At 39.4% G+C, this 18,652-nt stretch overlaps 1 protein-coding gene across 2 annotated transcripts in view; it reads left to right on the top strand.

Annotated features, from left to right (window-relative positions):
• The first annotated feature begins 5,291 nt into the window (after window positions 1-5,291).
• The window catches only part of hdac7a (histone deacetylase 7a), an 89,027-nt gene continuing 75,666 nt past the window's right edge, over window positions 5,292-18,652 (top strand). The window contains exon 1 of one of the 2 annotated variants that reach the window (XM_084427480.1): window positions 5,292-5,616. In XM_084427480.1, the coding sequence (XP_084283606.1) occupies window positions 5,598-5,616 (19 nt within the window). In that variant the 5' untranslated portion in view covers window positions 5,292-5,597. The remainder of the gene's footprint in view (window positions 5,617-18,652) is intronic. The other variant, XM_084427478.1, reaches the window with a different exon arrangement.

The raw sequence follows: 18,652 nt of genomic DNA, 5'->3' as shown, positions 1-18,652 counted from the left end.
TGTCTGCCGCCATCTTGAGTACCTGATTCACGTCAGTCGCAAAGGAAGTAGCTAGCTATGCCTTCAATATGTTGTGCGGCGGGGTGCAACAACAAAAAAGGAGACCCCAAAATATCCTTTTAAAGGCTACCTCAGGACGAAAAAAGACGCCGTAATTTGCGGGTGGGACGGGTGGGACATGTCCCCACCACTTTTGAAACATCTCGCGGCACGAATGTACCAATACAAATAAACAAAACATCTCCAGTTAACTAGCGTTAACTAACTTTCGTTCGTTTGTTAAATAAGAGGCGATCTAGCGCCGAAATGTGTTGTTTCTGAAATCAAGTGATTAAAGTGCTTGTTGCCGCTGTGATCAGTGGCGCGGATAAGGTGTTTGTTTGTGGATCGCGCACAGTCTTCACTCGGACGCGCGCTTCAATGTGGAGAGACTCTCTATTCGTTCCGGTGAAATTACAAAATAAGCTGCACACAAACGTGTCCCTGCCTGATATACAACCACTGATAAACATAATCGGTTTTGATGAGAAAAAAAAAAACTATATGAGTGCGGATTAGAACCCAGAACCTCTGACACACTTGGCAAAACTTCTGCCCCTGGACCATTTAAATACACGCTTAAAATAGTCAGATCAACATATAATATCATTGAATGCCAGGATTGGTAGTTCGGACAGGCAGCGGACAGAGGCTGGAAGTACGCATCAGGTATCGCGTGGGGATCACACCCTAACGATATTATTTTTTGAAAGTAGCGTTTCTTTTCATGGCAGTCGAGGTGCAAAATGTTGTCTTTCGTAGCCATTTACTGTATCTGCACGAAGCTGTAAATAGTCGCAAGCTAGCTAATGCTAGTCAGTACCATAGACAGTATCGGTAGGTACTCAAGATGGCAGCAGTCAACTGGAAAAAGAGCAGATGACGTAAGAGGTCACGTGACTGATATTCATGAATAGTGTTTCATCGCCATCTAATGGCCTGGCAGCAGAATACAGCGTTTTTAGTCGTTTTCGCAGATCCGTGTGAGTGGGAATTGTTTTGACAATGGTGTCGTCTATCTGCGGAAGACTAAAAGGAAAAATGTCTCAGTTTTAAGCATATCGTTGACGTGTAAACATACAAACGGTTTGTTTTCTCTCTGTTTGCTCTGTTCCTGTTCTCCTTAGTTCCCTAGTTAGTCTCCTTGCCTGTTAATTAGTTCTATCACACGTTGTTTCACGCTAATTACTCCCCAGGTATTTAAGCCCTTACTTTTCCTTAGTTCTTTGTTCGTTATCGTTTGTGTTGGAAATGGTTGTGCTTGATTCGTGTTTATTTTGGATTTATTAAAGATTGCGTTTTGTTCCTACTCTCACTGGAGTATTAGTAGACTGTATTAGACTGTTAGGTTAGGGTTCAGGTTAGTAGAATAAAGCCCTATAAACATATCTCGCACGGGATAAGTATTACCTGGTGACCTCTAGTTATTTGCAATAATTGCGGAGGTTGTCTGTGATCTTAATCCCGTGCGAATCGGCCATGTCTGTAATTTGTAAAGTAAAAATTCCCCCGCAAATGACCTACCATATTTCGCCGAACACCGAGGTCCCGTGATAATATTAGTCCTGTGCGAATCGGCATCTCTGTGATTTGGTGGTGTCATTCATAATTTTGTTCAAAGGTTTTTGTTACCTGTGCGCTTTTTTATCCATCTTTCGCGAAGAATGGAGGCTGCGTTGGAGTGTTTTGATAGTTTTTTGGGTGCTGGGTCATATCGCTATACACCATGATACGATACAACTATACAATTTGCAGAAAGAGAAAGCTGAAAACCATCATAAGAGCAAAAACTAAAATAATGATTAGATGGAGATGAATGACATGTATAGCAGCATGTGGTAAGGAACATTCTTCTGTTTATGATATATCATACAGCTAGACCTATAATAACGACAAGACATTTCCAAGAAATAGCCTATTGACATCATATCCGGGAGATAAGTCAGTAAATTCGAGTAAAATCACAGGCTTCGGTTATCCCGTGCGAAAGGTGGGTAGTTTCTAAATCACACGAGGTCCCCAGATAATACTAATCCAGTGCGAATAGGGCTTAAGTTGACATGTAGTTGCAAAGTTACCTATGGTCAGTAGAATGTCTAAAGTGGACCATCGAAATAAAGTGAAACCTAGTTTTTGTTTATTTTAATTTTAATTTGAAACATTGGATTTGAACACTGTTATTTGAATTGAGGCCTTCAGACACATTGAGCTACTTATGGTGATAATGCAGGAGATTCAGGTTCAGGAAAGTTTTTCCTGCAATGTGTTTTGCTTCAGATCATCAGATGCCTTTAGAGGATAACCGAATTGCAAATATAATTTAATATGGCGTAAAAATGTGTTATGTAAAAGCATTGTAATGAGGAAAGGTTTGTTAGACTTGTAAAACTGATCTCAGACTGTGATACGGATGTTTTCACTGATCTAACTGCATTACATTGTAATCAAAGCATTGTGTGTAGGATATCAGTGAATATCATAACAGCAAGACTCTCTAATACACTTAGGGGAAGCATCTAAAAAATGTCCCCCTCAAAACGTGTGTGTAAGTATCTGTCTGTCCTCTTTTTGTGGCTTCATGTGAGTGTATGGTGTGTATCCTGTCCTCTGGAGGACACTCATCTATTTGTTTAGTCATTTTAATGATAACCACATTCTCTCTGCTTGCCATGCTGTTCATAATGACGCATGTTGTTGTTTTCAATGACCAAAATGAAACTCATATGCTTTCTGAGGCCCCCCTTGCATTTATACAATATTTAACAGCTGTGCGTTCAGATAAACCTCTTTTAAAACTCCCCATGGACCTATGTGTGTTGACATGACTATTAATCGTGTTATTACAATGTAATAAATGCATTTATAACAACACATGGAACAATTCTGTCTATATAACGTAAATTATAGAATAACTGCATCAGTGTTACAAGATAAACGTGTCGCAATATGTCTAGATTCATGCATATGTAGCCTATTACAGTCTAACCCCTATTTCATCAAAGTTCACAGTTATATCTGTGACTGTCTATGACTAATGTTTGAGTCAAACATTTTTATTAAAAGCAGGGGCATTTGAACGATTAAAAGCTACAGAAATATCTAAATATAAACAAGAATTCTTGGTATTTCATTTTTTTTTTTCTGCAACCTACTTACAAGTATATTTGAAGCAGAAGTTAGTGGCCGTCTGTTGAAAATCTAGGTTAACTGGGTTAAATAAGTAAAATAAGATTATGGATATATTTCATGTTATTAGCCTAATCACCAAAATTAAACTTAAGGGATCACCTGGCAATCATTAGTAAAAAATATGGCAGAACTTTAAAAAACACTTCTCCAGATTAACTTTACATTTTAGTATAATACATTTTCCAATCATGTACTTTTCCATCTCTGTGAAAGCATCAGTTGAGTCCCAATGTATTCACACAGAAATTGAATTAAGAGTGGTGAAATCCGTCTCGATGTGTGTGCAATCAGACTGCTTTATAATGACGTCTTTTGTAGTGTAATGCTCTGACCCAAAGACCTCATTACAGGGAAGTTAGGTTTTATTGTTATTGTGTGTGTACAGAAATACAAAATGAACAGACAGAGATGCACATTCTTCGTTGGTAAAATATTTGTCGTACTTTAATAGCTCACAGTGAACTAAATCTAACCAACATGAACTGAACAAAATGTGTGCTGTACAGGCATTTTGTTGGACTAAATGCCCATTTACGATTATGTTCATGTAACGGTGAGCGTAAATCCATCAATCCAAAATTATCCCCATTCATATGGATCTGCGAAAACAACTAAAAACGCTGTATTATTCACGCCAGTGCTTGGCGATGTCACTTTGTAAAGACACACTGCGCGCCTATAGACTGAACACGTAATACACATGCTTATGACGCCACTGTTTTCACAAATTCATGAGACGATAACGGTATGGTTTTCAAAAACTTGCACCTTTAAACCAGTTTTTTTTTATGAAATTTGCATCTTAGGCCCACAAAAAAAAAAAATGTGTACATTGTTTTTATGTGCCAAATTCTAGGCAGTTAGTGTAATCTTATTATTACTCATATGTAACGTATAGTTCTAGCTCAAACATTTCATTACATTAAAGTCCCGCTGTAGTCAATAATTGGTATCACCAAAATGACATATTTGAGTGTTTTTTTATTGAAAAAAATATATTCATGCCTTATAATAGCTTGAATGTAACTCGACACCCTTGCCTCATTTAGTATACGCGGTTCTATGAATATACAAATGATCCCCGCCTCCACTCACTCACTTCAGCCCAGAGATCCACTCGTTGATGATCACACGTTGATCTGATTGGTTACAAGCTAGTTTGTGACGTCAGAAACACCAGCGATTTCAAAGCGTGTTTTTGAGACTGTCTTTGGTTCACTGCAGTTTTAAGGAGAAAATACTCAGCAATGCTGTCGACTTATGAATCTGCACATGGTTTGTCTTAAAGCATATTAAAAACATATAAACTACATTAAAAGCTTGATTTTCACCACAGGGAGACTTTAAGGTAAATTCTGATATAAACTGAAATAAACTTGCATCATTACAAAATGTATAAACAACGTTTCTCTCAATCGACCTTCCTGAGACTTGACCACAATTTTGCTAATAAAATTTCATAATGATAATGATGCAAGTTTGCGTCATATGCGGGATTTATACTTTTTTTGTTGTTGTTCATTTTGGACTTTCATCCAACGCACCTATGAATGACTTGTGTGTGAGAGGCACTATATTTTCTAAGTCCTCTGAAGTGAAAGGGTGCTGAAATTTAAGTCATTACTTAGGAAACTTTCCCTTCCACTGCAGCTCTCCAACAAAAACTGTTGGCATCTGTTTACGACGCTAGCAAGAGCACATGCAGCTTTGCCATCGAAGTCACATATGCCACAATTATGAATGAGAAATCAAAGCTTCAGCTGTACATTATATTCTTTGGAAGATTCATTTTTAAGGTTCCGTTTTTATTTTATTTTATTTCATTTTATTTTCTGTCCTTTTGTCTAAATCTTCCAAAACAAGTGCAAAAACAACATTTGTCCTGTTGTTATTTCATTGCTTATTGTTGTTATTAGTACTTTCGAATAATTGCACTGTTGCTTTTTAGCGTCTGATGTTCATTTTCCTGCTATTGTCTGGCATAGATGGCCCCGGCCTCCTTAGAGTGCGTCCCTCCCACCTCCCCAAACCCCCCAGCCCTCCCTTCAGCACCAAACACACACACACACACACACTCTCTCTCTTTCCTCTCCTTTTCTTCCACCGCTTGCAGCTTCAGACATTTGGGGAATCCTGAAACGAGTTGTTCCCGCAAAGAGGCATTGCCAACTTAGTGCAAGTTAAATCTGAATGAACAGAGAAAGCAGAAAGAGGCAGTTTCACTGAAAGCGCTGATATTCCTGCCCTCCCGCGCTCGCTCCTTCATGTCTTTTGTTGTGGACACTGGCTGCGCTGGTTGGACACCGTGAGACCCTCTCAGAGGCTTTTTGATTATGGACATAGAGACACTGTAGAGCCCTTCACACTGCATGTACTCTCGACTTGCTGGTAAGTGTCTGCTTTAAAGATCTCTCTCTCTCTTGCTCTTTCTCTTCAGCTATCGTTTCATTTGACAGGAAGCCTCATCAAGAGCTCGCCTCAGGTCTCTAGAACTTTTCCCCCAAGTTTCGTCAAGTTTTGTGACATCTCAGTCCCGTGCAAGCCTTTCCTGTCAGGGTTTCTCAGGCGTCTTCTTCCCCCGCTCCCTGGGATCTTTCGGAGTGCCTCGACTCGGATTACTGGCTTCCTCCTGTTGTTTGCGGGTGCAGGTTTTCTCCTCCGAGCTCCGGCTTCGCGCTCCCACGCTCTAGCGCAGAGGGGAAGGAAAGCGCTGATAAGAGTCTCAGGGAAAGTGGCTTTTGTTAGCTGCCTCGATGTGTGTGTGTGCGTGCATCTTATAAGGAGGGGAACTTTTAGCGGTGTGCGAGCCGTTTTCTTCACTTGTTTTGTTGTTTTTGGAGGTAACTTCTCTTTTTATGGGTGGAGGGGTGCGAAAATTGGAAACAGACCCACCCAGAGCCGAAGTGAGTCAGACGGCATATGTGCATCTGTGTCAGTCTAGGGCAAATAACAATCCCACGACTTAGAAAAGGGAAAACAAGAGATGTTTCTAAATGTTAGACGAGGCAATACTCTGGAGATTTTAAAGGGCTTGGAATTGATGGCGTGATGGACCACATGGTTTTGCATTCGGGAAGAGGAAAGGGGGAAAAAAGTGATGGGAAGGGATGGTGCGTGTTCTGGGTGGGTGGAATAAGATTAGATGTCTGCTGCCTTGTACACTCTTAAAAATAAAGGTTCTTCCTTAGTTTCTTCTTATCAAGGATTATTTCTCAAGGGTCCTTGAGTTGACTGTAAGGGTCATTATAGGTTCTTCAGATGGGTGTATTGGTTTTTGGTTTCTTTAACACCAGTAGAAGTTTTCTGAAGTCGTAGTAGAACTTTAAAAAGGTATTCAGTGTGATTAGGCTGTTTAACCAGGGTTTACCTACCAAAAGGGAACTAAACTGGAATGAGCCATAGTAGTTTTGCCTTGTCACAGACTTGGTTATAAGAAGTTTCTTCTCTGAAACTGAAAGATGGATTAATTGAGAGTCGTCTCAAGGATTTGATAGTTTTGTGGACAAGGAAAGGCTAATGTTGGAGACTTGAGAGGAAATGCCCTCTTCTCACATCCATGAGGAAGTGGCCTTGTGGCCAGCCTTGTGATGCATTAATCCCGCAGACTGATGTAGACGTCGGTTTCACCAGAATCTCATGGCTGCTCGCTTTTGTCTATGTGATATGCCCATTTTAACATCGAAATTGGGAAGTAAACATGTAATATGTTGAAGTCTTTAGTTTTGAACTTTAAAGAGAGAAGCTCTGGTTATTCACGCTGCCGTTTTTTTTTTTTGTTTTTTTTTTGTGGCTGAAGTAGTCAATGAATAACATGTCATAAGCCCTGAAGACCAAGCGCTTGACTCGACTGTGAGATAGCCAGTAGCTTTTGAACTAATATGCAACTCAGAAACTCAGATTTTCTCTTTGTCCGGTCTGTTTTTTTTTTAGAGCATTCAAGCTTCTCTCGAGAGGCCTGAGATTCCCAGTTTTGATGGGTATTCATTTACACAGGGATTTAAAACCTTCTTCCTCTCATTATCCGCTCTCTGCTGCACCCCTGTCTCTCAGGAGCGCCTGTGCTATTAGTGATAAGACTGTGTAGCGGTAGCTTTTCCTGTCCTGAGCAGGAAGAGTCACTCTCTGTTCAGCCACTGACTTGTCCTGTATCCATCCTCTCATCCACTGGGAATATCACTGTACTCTTGAGGGCTGCCCTCGGATCATCCAGCTGTTGGCAACTGCCAGTCCATCTGGACGTCCACATGCTGCAAACTGATATCGCCCCTGTTATTGACCTATCAAAGATACATTCAGCTTAGATGTTCATGGCGGGTTACTTTTAAAAACAAACGTGGCTCCAAACTATTTATTTTGGAATACCTTCCATAAAATGTCCCCACTTCCTGACAGATACTTTATGGAATAGGTGTATTGGGAAATTATTCTGTAAACAGTAATAAAGAATCTGACATAAACGTTAGCCAGTCAGAAAACTCAGAGGCGGATAAGTTTGAGGGTGGGACTTCCGGTTTGTGCAAACAATAATAAACAATGATTTTTAAGGTATTCTGGGTGAGTGCTGGTGGGTTGCTAAGTAGTTGTATTCTAAGTTGTAATGAGTATTCTAAGTGGTTTTCAAGTCGTTGCTAAGGGGTTGCTAGGGTGTTCAGGATGGTTTATAGTGTGTTGCTAAGTGGTTGTCAGGGTGATAAGAGGTTGCTAGGCGTTCTGGGTTGTTGTTCGGTTGTTGCTTAGGGGTTGTCAGGACATTACTAAGTGGTTGTCACGGTGTTAAGAGGTTGCTAGGCTTTCTCGGTTGTTTAGGTTGTTGCTTATCAGGACATCACCAAGTGGTTGTCAGGATGTTAAGATGTTGCTAGGGGTTCTGGGTTGTTAGGAGATTGCTAAGTGGTTGTTAGGGCATTTCTGAGTGATGAAAGGGTCTTGATAAATGGTTACTATGCTTTTCTAGATGTTTGCTTGGTGCTCTGTTTGGATACTAAGGTGTTGCTAAATGGTTTCTATGGTTTTCTGGGTGGTTACTTTGTTGTTGCCAAATCGTTGGTAGGGTGTTCAGGGTTGCTAAGGCATTGTTAAGAGTTGCCAGGGTTTTCTAAGCTAAGAGGTTGATAGAGTGTCAATAAGTGGTTGTTAGGGGTTTTGTGTGGTTGCTAGGGTGTTGCTAAGCAAATGGTAACTAGCTGTTTGGCTGTTTTAGACGTTTGCTAAAGTGTTCTTGGTGGTTGCTAGAATGTTCTGGGTGGTTGAACGGTGTTTATGGGTGGTTGTTAAGGCATTGATAACTGGTTGCTATGTAGTTAAGGGTGGGTGCCATGTTTTCTAGGTGGATGCTAAAGTTTTGCTAAGTGGTTGCTAGTGCATTTTTAAGTGGTTGCTAGGGTATTTCTAACTGGCTGCTAGGCAGTTCTCGATGCTTGCTAGGTGTTCTGGGTGTTTTCCATAGTGTTGCTAAGTGGTTGTTAGAACGTTTTTGTGGCTTTAGGGTGTTGCTAAATGGTTGCTAGGGGGTCTAGGTGGGTATTGCTAAATTGTTTCTAGTGTATTCTTAAGTGGTCACTAGGGTGTTCTAGGTGGTTTCCAGAACGTTGCTAAGTGGTTGTTAGTGTGTTCTTAGTGGTTGCTAGGGGGTCTAGGTGGGTTTTACAGATGCTTGCTTTGGCAAGAGCACTAATTAATATGGTCAACCCTGGAAATGTGTGACAGGAAATCTGATCTCCGAGCCGCACTCAGAAACATGCTCTCCCAGAGGCCTGCGGTCAAGAGGGGTGAAGGGGTCGCCTCACTGCACATCCCTTCAGACAAAGATTGATCTTTAAACCTCTCCATTCCCAGACACGCCACATGTCCACACCATCAGAGTTAACAGCCCAGAAGATCCTGCCTGCATGATCCTATAAACAAATATTTGAAGAGTCTTGAAGTGGACTGATACTATTTTCATGCAATGTCAGATAGGATTTTATTTCATGAAGCCATTTATATGGAATGTAAAGGCATCAGTAGGTGGCACAGAAAAGTGTCTAACTTTTTAGAGCGCTTGGAATTCATCAGCTGTAATCACTTACACAAGCTGCTTGAGACGTGGAAAAATATCTTCCATGCATGGCATGATAGTGCAGCTCCATACTGAGCAGGATATGAGAAAACTATTTTTGTCCTCAACAATTTTGGGATTATCCACATGCGTACTTTGTTTATAGAGTCACAGCGAAGGTTCCTCTCAGATGTGGTCATGTGTTTGATGCCCTCCTCTGGTGACTTCAGTGTATTGACTAAATAGGGAATGTCTATAATAAGTGGATGGAAAAGCCTCTTGCATGCGTTGTGCTTTCAAACCACAAAATCAGACACACAGTTTACATGAAATACTTGTCAAGTATGTGGTGGTTTGCCTTCGATCAGTTTCCTGTTGAGAATTAGGTATATGTTTCCATCTTTATCTTTCAGAATATATTGTCACCACAGGAAGTATATATGAATAATCCAGTGACCTGGTGACCTTTTATAGTGTGCACATGGCATACATTGTATATCAATGTATTTGTTATATTATGTGTGTATTTCTCCTCCTCATTTCCCAAGATATCAAAACAGAAGTCAATATTAATAATTTCTCATCAGATTCTTCTAACACCAAATAATCAAAGTCAATAAAGCCAAAACAGTTTCAAAACACTGTACTTGAGTTGTATACTTGATATTTTAAATTGTTCTAAGGAAGCATCTGAAACAATGTATTACCTAGATCTCGGAAGCAATCACATTTCTCATAAGCGCAAATTAACTTGTCCAGTAAACATCTCGGTTGTCAACTTCATCTCGCTCTCTATCTCTCAATTAGAGGAGGTTATTATGTTTTGCGCTTCCTTATCAGTCGCTAAACAAATGTCTATTAAAATAGGGGAAAACCTGCTGATGGCAGTCCAAACATTTCCTGGAAAAACACACATAGAATGGCCAGTTATTAATATATTATTTCCAGTGAAGTCCTTTTAGTAGCTGATTCATGTTTGCAGCTGAACATGCGGTGAAATCATAGCGAATCATGCATGTGTTGCACAAACAGTTTTGTAACTTTCAAGCTATAAGCTTGAATCAGTTTTTCATGTGTAAACGCAGGTTTGTTTGGGGTTAATAAAACATATAAATCGTTTTTTATTAAAAAAATATAAAAAAAAGACCTTTTTAACAGAACTGTGAGGATTTGTGCATCAGGGTCACTGGCTGGAAAATAAAGGAAGTGAACAAAGTGAATGCTTTAGGTTTGGTATTAAAACAGAAACGGACCTCTATCACATGCCTCACTCCATTTCTTTTTCTTGTGGTCCACTGGTAGTATTCATTTCTGACCTGTCCATGTGCTTACCTGTTATTGTTTATCATTGATCTCTGTGTTGGAGGGCTGTATTCATGCGTTCCTGGATGTGACTCAGAGTATGACAGGAACTCTCTTGCGTAACTCGTGCACTTCGAGGGTCTTCGTCCCCGCCGCCGCGTTTCATCACTGTCTCGCACAAGAAACTACTGAAAACTGACGTGTAAAGCCATCGAGGTTTCCATTGTGTCACATCTTGACCACTGTTTTCCACGCTGGTCGATCTGCATTCAACTGCACGTCTCTATTTCTTCTGCATCCTCATGCGTAAAGACATCATAAGAGTATTTTCAAGTTTTTTCACATACTTTAAAAAAAATATTATTATTATTTTTTTTAACGTATGAAAAGCTTTCACATGCCTGGTGGTAAATAATTCACAGATCTTCACTGTCGGGCGGAAACCTTCATATTTCGTCTTTTATTGTTCTAAATCATTATTGGTCACCCTTTTTCGTCTGTCCGTGACATATTTCACCAATGAAAAGTTTTACAAAGAGCTTGTGACTTATCCTCATAACTCCATTGGCTCCTTAAACTGTCAGTCAAACCTCATGCAGTTTGGACCGTCTCTGCTTGTTTGCAATGCAAGGGTAAATAAAGAACTGGTTATTTACGTACAGCATTTTCTTTACTCAAGAAACACTATATATTTAAAGGCTATGTGATATGTATTTTAAGAGTGGAGTAGAGTGTCTTAGCATTTGTCGTCGAGTCTTAAATAGCCAAAGGTAGCACTTCATCTTCAATTGTCACATGCCTGTCCTGTCTTGTGTTGCACATGGGTGTTTTGTTATTTTGGGCCATGTGCTCTTGTCATTGTCTGATCCCTCCCACTTGTTATCTGATTATTGTTTGAGTTCTCCCACCTGTTCCCCCTTGATTAGTTTCCCTTTATTAGTTCCCACTTGTTTCTGTCACGGTATGTCAAAAAGTGAAGCGAGGATCCAAGTGCAGGTAAGGAATTTATTAAATAATAAACAAAATAAAACTACAAACAAAAACTCCCCGTGGGGGAAAACAAGGCAGGCATAATCAAAAACATAACACAGGAGAAACATAGACAACGATCGACACAGACTGCAAACAAGTGGGAACTAATAAAGGGAAACTAATCAAGGGGGAACAGGTGGGAGAACTCAAACAATAATCAGATAACAAGTGGGAGGGATCAGACAATGACAAGAGCACATGGCCCAAAATAACAAAACACCCATGTGCAACACAAGACAGGACAGGCATGTGACATCAATAACATCAGATTTTGGCCAAATGAAAAATGAGCATCCATATAGTAAAGCTGCGTGGCCACCAAAGCGTTTTTTTAGCCAGCTGAAAATGCTAGACGCTCTGCAGCGCAGTGTTTTTTTATTTTTTATTTTTTTATTACTGTTACTAGTAACTCATTTTACAGATAGTTTGTTTCTGTATTGTTAAAAATGGCGATACAATGTAAAGTATTTGCTCTGGCTCTTGTTTTAAATTATTTTTGTTCTGTTATTATGCTTCTTGTTGGTATCATCTGTTTAAGTTGTACAAGCAGAATGTGACGGTTGGTCGATGTGGTATCTGTCCCGCCCCTCCTCCACTCTGATTGGACGGCTGGATAAAAAGTGTCAGTGTTGCGCTGCGTTTTACCCAAAGACTATAGACCTTATGTGGCCCCGCCCCTTTTCAGCGCTGCGCTCGTTGTCTTTTGACTTCCGGTCTGTATTTTCACAGCGATCTTGCGTATTTATGAATGAACGGCTCGTTTTAAAATCTTCCCGGTCTACTGACATTTGTTAAGACATCTGCTTTAAACATTACAATCCTCATGATAACTTTCGTTAACTTTATATTAAGTAAATCCACTTCAAAAGCTAATTACTCCTGGACAGCAATGCCGTAGAAATATACAGAGCGACCGCAAAAACGGAAGTTCAAAGACAATATTCTAAAGATGGCGGCGCCCTCGTTTCTCTGGCGCATAAGGTCTATAGAATTACACAAGACTCGTCACTCGTATTGTTTTGAATGGGGAAAAGTGCAACGCTCCATATGGCGGAATAAGTCCCGCCTTCTAAATAAGAGCCAATCGCTGATTGGTAAAGTCATCGCATCACTGCAGCGGTTCCCATAGAAACAGTCAGACACACTTCCACTGCGCATTAGCTTGATCCAGCCTGAACAATGTCGTTTTCTGTCATGATTTAGTTTAGAAACAAAATTTATGAGACAGCTGTTGTCCGATTTCATTGGTGATTTCAAATATGAAATTTAATCGTAAGCTTGGCGAACAGTTTTGGAGAATTGTATATTTCCCCTTTCAAAGAGACAGGAGCTGCACTTGCTGCCCGAGAGGTGTTTCAAAGATGGCCGCCGAGTGAAATTACTTGTCTTAAAGGGACTTTGGTTTTACCCAAAGTTGAACATTCTTCAACTCTCGGCGACCGGTAAAAATGCAGAGTGCTCAGCGCCTCGTTGCACTCATGACATTTTACAAACACGGCGCTCCAGTTGAAAACAATTCGAAAAATACGCTAGCCATGGGAAAAAAACACTTTGGCGGACACACGGGATAAACTTTAGAACCTGTAAGTTGATGAAAACGTAGCTTTACTGCCTCAGATGTGGCCGTTCTAATGACGGACAAAACACGTAGCCTATGTCCGACTCTATGTCCAGAATTCGCTGGTAAAAAAAACTTTGTAACTTGATTTTCGGTAAAATGTTAATAATATAATGTCACATGCAAGTGTCAGCCCATATATAATGCCATTATATAAACTTGTGTTTAATTATTTAAAAAATACAGTTTTCTTATTCCATTTCCTGAAAAGTAATACGCGCTGCAATTACAATATGTCAATATGCTCTCAGTTCTGTTTCACTCAACGGAAGTAAAATGGCTTCCTTAACTTTTAAACTAAAAAATAAAGATTACAGTTAAAACACGTAAGGTTTTTACTGTCTGAGGCCGTCGGAGAACGCTGTTAAGTTCTACAAACAGTTATTCTCTAATTAAAAATCATCTATATCCAGCAACAAATTCTATTATACATTCATTTATCCAAAGTGACTTACGAAAGTGAATTTTTAATGTTCAGAGGGGGTAATATCAGTAACTAAAACTAGAACAATAAGAAAATGTGTTCATTACTTAAAATAAACATGAAGTAAAATAAAATAGAAATAATCTTAGCTAGCTGCTAAGGCAAAATTTTCAGGCCATTTATTACGAAAATAACCTAGGTTCCACAAACAGGGCTTAAGGGTGACCTTTGACTGATCTTCTGTTGTTTGTTGGGCTTGACTAATGAATTCAAGCTTGGCCTCTCAGTGCAGCAGCTATAGGTGTTTTCCTGGGTGTGACAGATTTCAGTAGTGAAATACGACAGGGACGACTTCACAGTATAACCACTGAAAGGAACGGGTGAACGTTAGCGAGAGAGGACGAACAAGAGCGAAGACGAGTAGAGACACAGCCCGGGTTTATTTTTAGCACTCCTTTCCACCTCTGCCACCCACCTTTTCAGGATTGTTGTTGTTGAAAAAGGTGGGCCCGCTGTCGAATGATGTCAAATGTTGTCAGTGGCGGTTCATCGCGTCCACCTCAAAGCTTGCTGGGAATTACCCGGTGTCGGTTTGAGCTCTTTCGCCGTCCATATCGCTCTGCAAACTGAAATCTCATTACAGTTTCCACTCAGGAAATTCTGTGCCTCATACAACCATATGAATGCGTTTATGGTGGCAATTTTTTTCCATCATACTTGCTTTTATTTGACCAGTTTTATTAGGGCGAAAAGTGAATTATACCTGTGTCGTCTTTCAGTGTGTTTTCATATTCCAATGATTTATGTACTCACTTTGCTGTAAATCCAGTTACCACACTTTATTTAAGAAAATCTCTGTCGTTTCCCTGAATTTGGTCTTTTTGTGGAGTTCCTCATTCTAACCTAGAGGTTCCTATATTTATATCTGTCTCAAAGCTTTCTGTAAATCTGTCTAGAGATGATTTTAGGGAATTAAAGAAGATGCATCTCTCAAAGAAAGACATAATAATTCTTTACTTCCTCAAATCATATCTGGCAGTTATAGAAATGTCCTGGGTTCAATACAAGTTAAGTGCAAGTATTATTGGGTTTAAAGTCTATTGGTTATCATTTCCAAAGTGAGTGTATTTTAACATGAGTTTTGGTGCATTGATGCAATTCCCTATAGACTTTCATTTGAATGTCATTACTGTGATTTATTTTTTATTTTTTACAAACTGAGGGTCGATTCACCCTGTAAAAAGCTGCAATCCTTATCTTAAAGAGCTATTTCTACCCGATTTAACCCATAAAAATGAGAATTGTTGTAAACTAATGCACATACAGGTGGGTTCAGTGATGTTAAATATTTTTATATGATATATAACAATGTATGATATTAAAAATATAATAAATCAAATATTAAAACCAGTTAATTTAGATGTTACCATTTTACAGAGCCCATAAAAGGACATGGTGAAAGGAAGAAATTATGAGACGGGAGGAAAAATTATGTCAATGCTTTTGCGTCCTCTCACAAATGTTTTACATTCCCTCAAGAAACTTTGTGTTCGCACGCAAAATTATTGCGTTCCACAAGTTTCTCAGGGGAACGCAAATATTTTGTGAGGGAATGCAAAAGCTTTTTTCCATCTCCGTGTCCATTTAGGCTCAGTACATCCCTCAGACTGTAAAAACAAAAAAACAAAAATTGAAGAAAAAAATTGTTTCCTATTATAAACTTCAACATTAAACTCTGTAGACAAGACAGATATTGACTATTGATTTCACAATTCGATTCAATTTCGATTCACGAGCTTGCGATTCGATCCAGATTCAATTCGATTTCGATTCTTTTGTATCAGGTAGCCTACAGTACATGGCACATTTTCTCAAGGAAAAAAAAAATCTCTCAACTAATGCTTATGGTCACTGGATGTGGGTTTTTTTTTTTTTTTTGAGGTAAATGTGATGTAACGTGACATTGCTACCAGATGTTTTAATGACGTCTTATGCTTTTGAAACACAGATTGAGTGATTACATGAAACATGATACGGATTTCGTTAAGTTGTACTGTGTCTTTTAACATACCTTCAGATGTTCATTCATGATTATTTGTTGCTGTAACTGGTTTTAAAGCGAAGATGATCAGTTCACGCGCTCTTGAACTGAGGCACTACAGCGATCTATCACGCCACATTAAACGGCATTAATTATTTAAATTTCGTAGTTCGTAGACTTTGTTTCATATCATATATTTCAGCTTCCACGCACGGCTTTCAAAATAAAAGTCCCGTTACAGTAAATAAAACATGTTTCTTTGACTGCACACTCGACCCACCAGCTGGTTGAGAAACACTGATTTAGACAACTTTACTGCTCAAGTGACACCTTTTTGTGAAAAGTGTAATATAAGCACTTTAACAAAATTTACTTTAACAAGTTTTAAATACGTTTTTAAACCCTCTGTAAGGACTTTCCCCATTGACTTCCATTGTTGTGCATTGAATACCAGTAGCTTAACAGCCTTTTTGTAGGACTGTTTGAGTGTATTTTTCTTGAAAGCCCCTCGCCCGTCCCCACTATGTTTTTTCCCATGCTGTAATTGAGTAAAGACTGATGTATTGATGTGCTGGGGGTCTCTGATGTAGGTGATCGTCTCATATGAAACGGTTTCCAGCAGCAGTAACTGAACTCTCAGCGCTGCACCGGTACGCTTTGAGCTGCCCACACTTACCCACATACCCAAAAACACTGGAAAGAGAGTGTGGAAACACTTCATATGTCGCTCTTCTCACCTCATCTTCCTGCTGTTTTTTTTAATGCATTGTGCATTATTGTTTATTTAAAAAGAGAGCGAGAGAGACTGTTGGCCATAATTTCCAGCACCAGAAACCCAGTGCAGTGACCTGTGCGTCACTGATAAGTGCATGTGTGTGTTTAAGTGTACACTACGTTGTGCAACTGTACTCATTAGCTTCAATATTTGAGTTAAAGGATTATAACGTGATAACAGCTTGTTTGAGGATCATTAGAAAAAAAAGCAGTCTTAGAGTGACCTCTGACCTTCAAACTGTTTTAGCACTTTAATAATAATGATTAACCCAGCAACAGTGTTTATTCATTTTTGTATTGAAACACTAAAAGAAAATTAACACATCTCACCATTGTGAATTGCATGTACAGTAACATGGATGGATGGATGGATGGATGGATGGATGGATGGATGGATGGATGGATGGATGGATGGATGGATGGATGGATGGATGGATGGATGGATGGATGGATGGATGGATGGATAGATGGACGGACAGACAGACAGATAGATGGATGGATGGATGGACGGACGGATAGATAGATTATGTAAAAATCAGACATAATACAAAACAGGGTGTGAAAGGGTGTGAAATTAAACCACTCCTGGATATTTAAAGACACTGTTGCTGCCAAGAAGACAGAGCCAAATTCATTTATTTTGAAGCTTTTAAAGGGATAGTTCAGCAGAAACGTTTCTTTCTTCCTTTCTTTCTTTTTTCATTAAACACAAAATGAGATATTTAGAGTAATGTTCACGTTGCTCTTTCACATATACGAATGCAAAAGGTGTTGTCAAGCTCCAGAAAGAACAAAAGGCACTAAAAATAGAATAGCATTCTGAAATCACTCAATCGATATGTGTAGAACAGAGTCAGACTGCATTTTATATCGTTGTTCACTGAAAACCTCAGTCACAGTTCCACTGTGATCACTATGAAGCGTCATTGTGAGGAAAAGAGCAGCATGAAGATTTTTCAGCAAATGCATGTGTACGAACGTAGGAAATAAATCATACAGATTCGAGTGAGTAAACGATGGCAGAAGTTTCATTTTAGTGTAAACTATCCCTTTAATAACTTTAATAGCTGAATCCAAGAGTTTCATTTTGATGAGCTACGAGGTATAATTCTATCTCCAGAACCAGGGAGATTTGCACTTGTGTAAAATGCACACAACAGCGGTAAAACCGCGTCACGTGGCTCCTCATGGTGAGTGGTGTTCATGTGAGTCACCGCTGCAGTCATCATGAATGAAAAGATTCCCCAACTCAGTGATTAACCTTTACCACTTCTGCCATGCATGTGTTTTTTTTTTTTGCAGGGCTTGCAACAACAGAAAATAACGTCTTCAGGTTTCAATGCAACTGAAGAAAAACCAATAAAGCACAAATCGTCGAATGTGCCGGAATCAGTCCCAAATCCTACAATTCAAAGAGCTTGAATCGCTTCCAAGATTCTTGGAATACTGCACCTCCCACGAGGCTTTTGTACAATTTTTAAACTCCTGACATGGGATTTTTAATTAGCGGCTGGAGGCCAGTCTCAGCCTGAAGCCAAAGTAAACTGTCAGATACAATGTGCTGTAGTTTGTGTTAGCTTTGCCTTGCTTTAGTCATGTATGAGTCACATTATCTGAAGTGTAACGCCACTCCACACCCCACCCTGAAATACTCCTCCCTAATAATCCCCATTCCCATCACACACACTCTCCTTTTCTCTCCACACCCTCTCTTTTCTCTTTTCCTTGCACTATATCTCCTTTCCTTCAGTTCCATCTGTTTTTTCTCTGTGTTTTCAATACCTCTCCCACTTGGAGCTCCCTGGCCCCATTGCCCTCTGTCTCTCAGGACTCTCTCTCCTTATCCAGCATTCCTCAAATTCCGTCAGGGTTCTTAAGGGACAGACCCTTCTGGCAAACCGTAACACCCCACACCTCTCTCTCTCTCTCTCTCTCTCTCTCTCTCTCTGACCCAATTCAATTTAATTTAGTAGTCCTTATTGGCATGAGGAACACGTAGTAGCACAAGTAGTAAAATAAAATAAAAGAAATAGTATCTCATGTAAAAAATTATTAAAAATAAGTTGATTAATAATAATAATACAATAATCATTATTGAATTTCTTTTTAAAAGATACTGAAGCCACATTATTTAATAGTGTTAAATGTATTTAATTATAGATGTAAGGCCTCTTCTTCCATATAAAAGAAAAGCAT

The sequence above is a fragment of the Rutilus rutilus genome (assembly GCF_951802725.1).
Source record: "Rutilus rutilus genome assembly, chromosome: 13".
NCBI lineage: Eukaryota > Metazoa > Chordata > Actinopteri > Cypriniformes > Leuciscidae > Rutilus > Rutilus rutilus.
Note: the sequence above shows the minus strand (reverse complement) of the source record. Positions and strands in the feature narration are given on the sequence as shown.